This window comes from Sorghum bicolor, chromosome 1, assembly GCF_000003195.3.
Source record: "Sorghum bicolor cultivar BTx623 chromosome 1, Sorghum_bicolor_NCBIv3, whole genome shotgun sequence".
NCBI classification, from domain to species: Eukaryota; Viridiplantae; Streptophyta; class Magnoliopsida; order Poales; family Poaceae; genus Sorghum; species Sorghum bicolor.
This window is the reverse complement of record NC_012870.2, coordinates 20,161,868-20,171,747: the sequence shown is the minus strand read 5'-3', so window position 1 is coordinate 20,171,747 and position 9,880 is coordinate 20,161,868. Positions and strand designations below refer to the sequence as shown.

Here is a 9,880-nt window from a genome sequence, read left to right as displayed (position 1 = left end):
ATATTCCTATATATATATAATTTTAAAAGAGCGAGTAATCGGTAGTAGTGGCCAGGGTCACGACTCACGCGACATTGCAATGTCACGGACAAAATAATGACGTCTTTTCAGCGAAACAGTAGCTCGCGTTGCGGCTGCTACACTTCTGTCCGCGGGCCCCACTCCCAGCCCAGCTTCGGGGGGTACGTGCACCGAGTCCAGCTGCTCTCGTGGGCGTGTGGCCTTCTTCCGCCCTCCCCCGTCCTCACAACCTCTTCAAGGCCTTGTTTAGTTCACCCAAAAAGCAAAAAGTTTTCAAGATTTCCCGTCACATCGAATCTTGCGGCACATGTATAAAGCATTAAATATAGACGAAAGCAAAAACTAATTACACAGTTTAGCTGGAAATCGCGAGACGAATCTTTTGATCCTACTTAATCTATAATTGGATAATATTTGTCACAAACAAACGAAAGTGCTACAGTACCGAAATCCGAAATCTTTTCGCATCTAAACAAGACCCCGTGCGCCACAGTAGACGTGCTAGGCAGCTGCTGCTAGCTAGGAGTAGCTCGTTGCAGTGCTGCCATTCTCTCTCTCTCTCTCTCTAGCTCGTCTTTAAAGCTGTCGCCTTTTGCCGCTCTCGGCGGCTCGGCTCCTGTCTCCTCTCCTCTCTCTCTCCTCCTCCTGAACCCGCTGCTGGGTGGTTCCTCGTCTGCCGTCTCCTTCTGTTTCGACAGGATCCGGCAACCCGGCGCGCGAGCGAGCACTGCTGGTTCTGGGAGGCGTCGCTGGGCGGGTGCGCGCGTGTTTTCCAGCCGATGGCCGAGATTCCGGGCACCACCGCGGCGGGCGGTTTGCTCGGGGGTACGCTGTGACGCCGGTCAGTAGCTGGCGACGGTGCCCGTGCATCTCTCGGTTGCGATTGCGCGCGCGGAAAGCTGAACAGGTGACAACGTCATTCCTCAGAGCCCCGTTTCGCGTACCTCTGCGGTGAGCCATTGCGTGTTCTTGCGATTCTTTTTGGTTTCGGGATTTCTTGCGACTCTGTCAAGCGATCTTTTCACTGAGCTTTTATCTGCTCTTGCGTGGGAAACATGGGTGGGATTAAAAAAAAATGCGGATTTGAACTGCCGCTCATGTTGCGCGTTAAAGATTTCTCTGTGGCCTGCAATCTCGTTTTGCGTTGCGGAATCGTGTGGTTCCAGCGTCGTCTCCCCGGTCCCCTGTTCCCGCCGCGGCTAATCGGCCACATTTGCGTGATTCTGTTTCTGCAGTGGCCGCCCTTTTCCCTCCTCGGTTTCAAGCCAAAAGCTGACTCCTTTGCGTGCTTTTCTACGTTTCTTTGCCTGATGGTTGGAGGGAGGGTTGTTAATCGCCGGCATTTTTTTTTCAGGTTAAATCATTTCGGACACCGATTTCGTTGCAATCTCGCAGGTTTTGATCGCTGTGAGAGGGTGGAATTGAAGGTGCGAAGGGAAGTGGTGGTCGGAGGCGGAGAGGACGGCTGCGTGTTGGAGCTTTTTCTTTCGGTGGTGCTCGGCGGCCGGCAACAATGGCAGCAGCCGTAGCGATGCGGAGCGGGAGCAGCGATGGCGGCGGCGGGTACGAGAAGGGCGGGATGGACACGGGCAAGTATGTGCGGTACACGCCGGAGCAGGTGGAGACGCTGGAGCGGGTGTACGCTGAGTGCCCCAAGCCCAGCTCCGCGCGAAGGCAGCAGCTGCTACGCGAGTGCCCCATCCTCTCAAACATCGAGCCCAAGCAGATTAAAGTCTGGTTCCAGAACCGGAGGTGAGCGCCCACCGTCTTCTGTCAACCAGTCAGCAAATCTGTTGGAACTTACTTTATCTTCGAGGAAGTGAATCTTGATGAATCCTTTTGTTTCTATATGTCGTGGAAATTTAGCATGAACGACCCCCAGATGGGGGGGGGGGGGGGGGGGGGGGGTGGGGATTGTGCAAACCTGAAAGTCTGTTCCATGCTATTCTGAGCAAATGGCGAAAACGAAGTTTGTCTTGAATTTGCCAGTCCTGTGCATTGTCCGCTCTTAGCTGAATTCGGCGTCCATTCTTTCATGGTGTTAGGTGCCGTGATAAGCAGCGGAAGGAGTCTTCGAGGCTCCAAGCCGTGAACAGAAAATTGACCGCAATGAACAAGCTTCTCATGGAGGAGAATGAGCGATTGCAGAAGCAGGTTTCCCAGCTGGTTCACGAGAATGCGTACATGAAGCAGCAGCTACAGAATGTAAGCCCTGGTTTTGTTAACCAGAAGCTATATCTCAACATTTGTTTTGCATATCTGCATGGCCATTGCTGCCTATTGTTTTTCTCCTCTGTCCTCTGATACCATCAAACTGCTTACAGCCGTCATTGGCAAATGATGCCAGCTGTGATTCAAATGTGACCGCTCCTGCAAACCTAAGGGATGCGAGTAACCCATCAGGGTAAAGAACCAAAGCTTGCTGTGAAACTTTCTGACTTTAATAGAATTTAATAACATACTGTTTATACTAATCCTTTTCCCCTTTTGGGCCAGGCTCCTTTCAATTGCAGAGGAGACCTTGACAGAGTTCCTCTCAAAGGCTACAGGGACTGCTATTGATTGGGTCCAAATGCCTGGGATGAAGGTGGATTGATAACTTTAGATGTTCCAATGTTCCATGCTCTGGCATATAAATTAAGTTGATTGAAACATTCTTACGTCTCTTTTCTGTGATTAGCCTGGTCCGGATTCTTTTGGTATTGTGACCATTTCACATGGTGGCCGTGGTGTTGCTGCCCGTGCCTGTGGTCTGGTGAACCTAGAACCAACAAAGGTAGCTTATGCTTCAGCACTTTGTTCAGAACTTACTATTACCTCAAGAGTTTCTGCTGTTGGTTTCATGAATACGAATTGAAACTCTTGTACCTGTATTAAGCTATAGGGATTTTTCATCCATACCACTGTTTGAGGTGCACAGTGCACTCTTCATCAACACCACCAAGCTATCCAATGAGACGTGGGTCTGGTCTACAAGTCATTGAGAAAGGCTGGTGGTATAGATGAAAGGTGTACCTCAGGCGGTGGTACAGATGATAATATTCCAAAGCTACAACTCAGCTTTATCTAGAATTATATAAGAGAAGACTTAGAGAGGTTTTAAGTACGTCAACGCAAATTAAGCAATATGTGTAGGTTAAGGTTAAGATTGTGTCTGTGCTTGATTATTCAATTAACATCATTAAAACTGGTGGCTTAGGTGCCACATCAAAGTATTCTTTACCAAATATTCTGTTTATAATAACTAACTTGCCATGTTGAACATTGATCAACATTTTCTGAAACTTTTTGGACATACAGTCTGTAAATTATCTGGAGGTTTCTTATGATTGTTTGCTTGATAGATTGTAGAAATCTTGAAAGACCGCCCATCTTGGTTCCGTGATTGTCGGAGTCTTGAAGTCTTTACAATGTTACCAGCTGGAAATGGTGGGACCATTGAACTTGTTTACATGCAGGTTAGCTATATTTCGCTGATCATTCCATTTGTTAAAGAATAATAGCGCTCTTATATGTAGTTTTTTGGTTTTCCTTCAGATGTATGCTCCTACTACTTTAGTTCCTGCACGGGACTTTTGGACACTGAGGTACACAACCACTATGGAGGATGGCAGTCTTGTGGTGCGTATAGATTTGAACACTTTGTTTTTGCTTGACTTATTAACAAGGTAAATTGCTGAAATGAATTATTGTTTACTTTGTGTGTGTTCCTGTATGTTTCAGGTTTGTGAGAGATCTTTAAGTGGTTCTGGAGATGGTCAAAGCGCTGCCACAGCACAACAGTTTGTAAGAGCCGAGATGCTTCCTAGTGGCTATTTAGTTCGCCAATGTGAGGGTGGCGGCTCGATTGTGCGAATAGTGGACCATCTCGACCTTGACGTATGATTCCCAAATTCTACATGCTTGTTACACTGATGTTAAATTTCCTTCATCTAGTTACCAATTCAGTGTGACTGTACTTTTACAGGCTTGGAGTGTTCCTGAAGTTCTTCGCCCCCTCTATGAGTCGTCCCGGGTAGTTGCTCAGAAGATGACAACCGCAGTGAGTTATTGCAACCTTTCCATATCAACAGTTATATCTGACATTCCATAATATAATTTGTAGCATGTATAAAAAATGTCCACCTTTCTGATAACTCTTAAACCAATTTATATTGTATAATAAATTTATGTAATAGTATGTGGAGTTTGAGATGATTCAGGGACCTGAAGTATGTGGTGTTTGATTTATCATTCATTAACACTGTGGGAGCTACTCTCCTGGAGAAAACACGACCATCTATGGTTTATGTTTGCTGTTGTCTATACAAGTACCTCTTATTTGCATTTTTGGAGTGGTGGATTTAGGCCTTGCTACGGTAATCTGGTTACCTCCTTAGGAGGTAAGACCTAAAAAAAACAGCCCTTAACTTTTAGAAAATATGGAACAACTAAATAATCAGGCAAAGAAAAATAAATTCCTAGGATCACAGCATGATGAGCGCACATAGGTCTAAAATACATTTTTTTGGTCCCCTCCCTGTTTGCTCTGAATGGGGCACGTTTGGAACTGATTATAATCGGATTCCTGGACTGCTGACCGCAAGAATCAGAAACAGTCATGCCAAATGCCCTGCAGTACAAATGATTATTTGATTATTTCAACTGCGGTAGACACAGCGACCGCAAGAATACACTATCGGTCGCATTTTTTTTTGTGCTGCGAGCTATTGGCCGCAGTTTGGATACCGAAAAGTGCGCTGCTACATCGTGGTCCCAAACACGGCCATGATCAGGTAAAGAAAAAAAAGAAACCCCCCCTCCTTCGTTTGGTTTGCATGATGAGCGCATAGGTCCTCAGATAACTATATGTTTTGCACTGACTTGAATCATGTTTGAGTACTAAAGCTGGAATCTGACAAAAGTACTAAGCCAATTTCATTTCTACTCCTGAACTCGTGATCAGAAGTTCAGAACTGTACCAGTTTCTTCCCTTTGTTGTGGATCACTGCTGAAAAAATCATTGCAGATCACGTTAGTTTTCCTGTATAAAAATTGTTATGACTAAGTCACTACTTATTTTTTTCATGTTACAAAAATAAACATGTTAGAAACTACTTTAGATCTCATACACATGTCACATTATATCAAATAGGTTAGTTAGGTCATGCATATATATTAGATCTAACAGGAAGCTATTTTCCTTATTTCTCCTATTACCTCCTAGGAGGTATTAAAAATGATAATTTGCCTATGTAATTTACACTGTTTGTTGCTATCAAGGCGCTACGGCACCTCAGACAAATTGCTCAAGAAACAAGTGGAGAGGTTGTATATGCTATGGGGAGGCAACCAGCTGTTCTACGAACATTTAGTCAGAGGCTGAGTAGGTGAGTCTTAGATAACGATATTATTACTCTTGCATCCTCAGCACCTTTCTTTGGGAGGAGCATGCTGTTTATTATAACATCAATCTTATTCACTTCTAGAGGTTTTAATGATGCTATAAGTGGTTTCAATGATGATGGTTGGTCCATTATGGCTGGAGATGGCATAGAAGATGTTATCATTGCTTGCAACTCGAAGAAGATTAGGAGCGGTAGCAATCCTGCAACTGCTTTTGGAGCCCCTGGAGGTATCATCTGTGCTAAAGCATCCATGTTGCTGCAGGTGAGAGTGCACTAATTTCACAAATTAGTTACCTGTTGCTATATACTACTACCTATAATAGTTAGCTTGTAATTCGGGGCCTAAAAGTATTGATGCAATAGTTGACTTTTACATCTTTATATGAATATATATTAAATAGCTAATTTGATGCCATATGAGAAACATATATATTTACCGACCTAGTATCATGAATTTATGAATTTCATTTGGCTGTGACTTATTTTGCGTCTGTGCTGGGTTCTATATAGTGGTATTGTTACACTACTAGTTCATCTAAGTTTTGCTTTGCTGGCCTTTAGCGGAAACCATAAATACTGGAAGTTATAGTCAAGTAGATGAAAGCGTCTGTCCTAGTGAACAATCTGTTGGTTCATTCAAATATATAGTTTGAACAACCTGTTGGTTTATTAAAATATATAGTTGTGTCCTTACATATTGTTGTTTCATTGTTTGTTATTTCAGAGTGTTCCTCCAGCAGTCCTTGTTAGGTTCCTGAGGGAACATCGGTCTGAGTGGGCAGATTATAACTTCGATGCATATTCAGCTTCAGCGCTGAAAACAAGCCCTTGTTCCCTTCCTGGGTTGCGGCCTATGAGATTTTCTGGGAGCCAGATCATCATGCCCCTTGCTCACACGGTGGAGAATGAGGAGGTAATGTTCAGTTCTGCTGTTATCATTCACGGTCTACTCAGTATTGGAAATATTTTAGATTTTCTGTTGCTTGCCATTAGAGATTGTATAGCCTAACGACCTGTACGGACCTAGAGATTGTATACTTGTAACACAAATTGTATGAAGCAATATATAATAACCCCCTCCCTGTCAAAGAGTGTTTGATGTTGCCCATTCTGTCTCTCTAGATGGTACTATGAATCTGGGCTCCCACCCACTTGGACTCCTTCCGCTGCCTACTTCCAATGCTAATCTAGCGCCACTGTTTTTCTTTCTGGTCATGCTTGCTGCCCTATGCACGCCATTGCATCCCACACCTGTGTTCACCTTCCCTTCACATCTCTTGTGAGTGTGGCCACCGTCCTGGTCACCACGTAAGCACAGCCGCCACTAGCCACAAGCTCTGACATCATCAATGTATGAGATTGCCACCGCCCTATGTCCTCGTAACATCTGCATCGACCTCTCCTGCCTCATCTATGTGTGTCACCGTACGTGTGTTGCTGCTGCACCTACGTTCACACACCTCTCGGCATGTCCAGCACCGTGCCTTTGTGCCTGATCTGTGATCGCATGGCATGTTCACCTCCTGCATTATAATTTTTGATGTGTGTAATCAGATTTATAACCAGATCATAGTATTTGGACAAAATAATATATAATTTACAGGTATGAAAGAGAAATTTATGTGTTCTGCTGCATTATATTTTTTGATGTGTGTAATCAGATTGTTCCCTATCATGATTATGCAGATCTTAGAAGTTGTTCGGCTTGAAGGACAGACTCTTACACATGACGAGGGCCTTTTATCAAGAGATATCCATCTGCTTCAGGTAATAATAATCTGATTTGTAGGGTTTTCACGTGCAGTCTTGTTGCCGGTTTACTACAAATTGGTGCTAACATAGTTACAGTTAAACCCTAAAAACAAAGTTATAGTTAAAACAGATCCTTACTAGGACTAATCACTTGATAAATATGGAATTTTACTGTGTCAATTTTAGAGTATTGATATGCCTGTTGGATTTCTCATTTCTTATGAGCCATTCATAATTATAGTACCTTAAAAAAGGAACTATCAGAATCTCTAAGTTGAATATTTTTCAGCTTTGCACTGGAATAGACGAGAAATCAATGGGATCCTGCTTCCAGCTTGTCTTTGCACCAATCGATGAGCTTTTCCCTGATGATGCTCCATTAATATCCTCAGGCTTCCGTGTTATCCCATTGGACATAAAAACAGTTGAGTGTTTCTTACTTGTTTATCTGTTTGAGGTAAAGTTTGTGCTCATTTACTTGCATCGCTACTGTAGTAATGCCTTGTCTTTTCTTGCCACCACAGTAATACATTTTTATATGTCTGTTCTCTGGATTTAAACCACACTTTTTTCCCCACCTTGTTATGTTAGAATGTTTTCTATTTTCGCACGCTTAGCTTTTAAACATCTTTATCTTCCATTCCACAGGATGGACTATCCTCTGGAAGAACGTTAGATTTGGCCTCTAGCCTTGAAGTTGGTGCAACCACACAACAAGCATCAGCAGATGGATCTCAGGATGCTTGCAACCTGCGATCTGTGTTGACAATTGCCTTTCAATTTCCCTATGAAATACATCTCCAAGATACTGTTGCAGCTATGGCCCGTCAATATGTTCGAAGCATTGTCTCTGCTGTTCAAAGAGTATCAATGGCTATTTCTCCCTCCCAGTCTGGCTTGAATACTGGGCAGAAGATAATTTCTGGCTTCCCTGAAGCTGCAACACTTGTTCGCTGGATTTGCCAAAGCTACCGGTAAGTGTATTTGTCCATTTTAGGAACTGAGCCTATCTCAGATGGTTAAGGCCTAAGGGTGTGGATGTATGTTCACCACCCAAGTTGTTCCTAGGTCTGGTTGTGCATCGGTCCACATTTTTTTTCTTGAACACTGCAGGAGACCTGAGTATAATTTATATTAAGAAACATTGGTCCACTTTTGCTCTGTTCCTATCCAACAGATTGTTTGTTGTAAGGGGATAATGATGGACTTGTATGATGGTAATGAGCTTTCCTTCATGCTTGCAGGTATCACATGGGGGTGGATTTGGTCAGCCACTCGGATCAAGCTGGGGAATCACTATTGAGAATGTTCTGGGATCATCAGGACGCTGTCTTGTGCTGCTCTTTCAAGGTAATTGTTTCTCTGTCACTCATGTTTATCAAAACTGGTTGGTCCTTTGATGTAATCTGATTCCCATCTGATTCTGTAGAAGAAACTATAGCTAACTTGACATGGCAAGACAAACATGACTTTTCTTGACTCACATGCTTCTGTCCTATATTCTCTTAGGAAAAGCCTGTGTTTACTTTTGGCAACCAGATGGGAATTGACATGTTAGAAACAACTCTAATTGCTCTACAAGATCTCACCCTGGACAAGATTTTTGACGAGCCTGGCAGAAAGGCATTACACGCGGAGGTTCCGAAACTGATGGAACAGGTACATCTGCAGCTCTCACTGTCCAAAGGATAACTGTGTCATGTTTAGGTGTTGGAAACAAATAATCGACCTTTTCTTCTCTGTTAGGGATATGCGTACTTGCCGGCTGGGGTATGCTTGTCTGGGATGGGCCGCCATGTCTCCTATGAGGAAGCTGTTGCGTGGAAAGTTCTCGGTGAAGATGGCAACGTACACTGCCTCGCCTTCTGTTTCGTCAACTGGTCCTTCGTTTGATGCAATCTAGGCGCCCTGTGCAAACTTTACGATCGGCATCCATTTTTGCATTCTCTGTAGACGAGAATGGTACGGTGTTGCTGTTACTGTTAGCTAGGTAACACGATGTTCAGGTAGTCTTTGGGGAAAAGCCAGTATTGTAAAGATGTTTCTGCCTTGTAAATTTGCGCTCGTTTCTGCTAATTTAACCCGCTGAACTTGCTGCTGTTTGTGAAGGCAAGGGGCACTCGTACTAGCTTGTTGGTCTGAATGGTCCTACGTGAAATTATTTGTGAGTAGATTAAATGCAAGGAGCAGTGACCCAGATGGCTTCAAGTCATTTGCTCTGCCTCTGATTTCTTTCCCCACAAAATCCTGATCTCTTTCATACTGCTTGAATTAAGCAAACCCGTATATCTAAAGCTCTGTTTAGATTTGAAATTTTTTGGTCAGGTAAAAATTTTTGTGGTCAGAACTTTAGCTGAGAAGTTTAAAACACGCGAAAAATTTTAGGTGTTTAGTTTGACAAATTTTTTCTGACACAACTTGGGCGGTATGCAGTTGTGGTTACTATTGGTGAGTTTTTATGGAAGTGTGTGTACAGTAGCAAACCCCTATTTAGTTTTTAGACCTCAATTTCATAAAAAAATTACTCTTTAACCCAACAAATATCAAATCTAAATAGGCCCTAAATATATAGCAACGAAGCCTGGACGGGAGCGGGAGCTGCCGAGCCACGGAGGGCCGAAGCCAGGAGCGCGGTGCCACCGGCCCCTGCTCTATCGCCTATGAGTCGAATCGGAGTGCCTGCAACTATTGCTCAAAGGCCTCTCCTCTCGATGGGCCAA

At 43.7% G+C, this 9,880-nt stretch overlaps 1 protein-coding gene across 5 annotated transcripts; it reads left to right on the top strand.

Moving 5' to 3' along the window:
- LOC8070476 (homeobox-leucine zipper protein HOX9) lies at nucleotides 519–9,372 on the top strand. 5 transcript variants are annotated; one of them, XM_021451061.1, is made up of 19 exons: nucleotides 519–928; nucleotides 1,417–1,773; nucleotides 2,067–2,226; nucleotides 2,346–2,425; nucleotides 2,518–2,608; nucleotides 2,702–2,797; nucleotides 3,366–3,479; nucleotides 3,559–3,642; nucleotides 3,745–3,900; nucleotides 3,989–4,063; nucleotides 5,284–5,390; nucleotides 5,490–5,670; nucleotides 6,133–6,321; nucleotides 7,095–7,175; nucleotides 7,450–7,617; nucleotides 7,809–8,134; nucleotides 8,405–8,510; nucleotides 8,670–8,819; nucleotides 8,907–9,372. In XM_021451061.1, exons 2-19 carry the CDS (start codon nucleotides 1,535–1,537, stop codon nucleotides 9,051–9,053), a joined length of 2,550 nt encoding a protein of 849 aa, XP_021306736.1. In that variant the 5' UTR covers nucleotides 519–928; nucleotides 1,417–1,534; the 3' UTR covers nucleotides 9,054–9,372. The 5 variants fall into 5 exon arrangements, with proteins under 5 accessions (XP_021306736.1, XP_021306735.1, XP_021306733.1 ...); XM_021451060.1 differs by having other exon boundaries at nucleotides 1,376–1,773; XM_021451058.1 differs by having other exon boundaries at nucleotides 519–972.

Bases quoted from the DNA above. Each gene is read 5' to 3' on its own strand.
- LOC8070476 (XM_021451061.1), top strand. From the start codon at position 1,535: ATGGCAGCAGCCGTAGCGATGCGGAGCGGGAGCAGCGATGGCGGCGGC. The intron at 8,135-8,404 runs GTAAGTGTATTT...TCATGCTTGCAG, and splicing joins TGGATTTGCCAAAGCTACCG to GTATCACATGGGGGTGGATT. The intron at 8,820-8,906 runs GTACATCTGCAG...CTTCTCTGTTAG, and splicing joins TTCCGAAACTGATGGAACAG to GGATATGCGTACTTGCCGGC.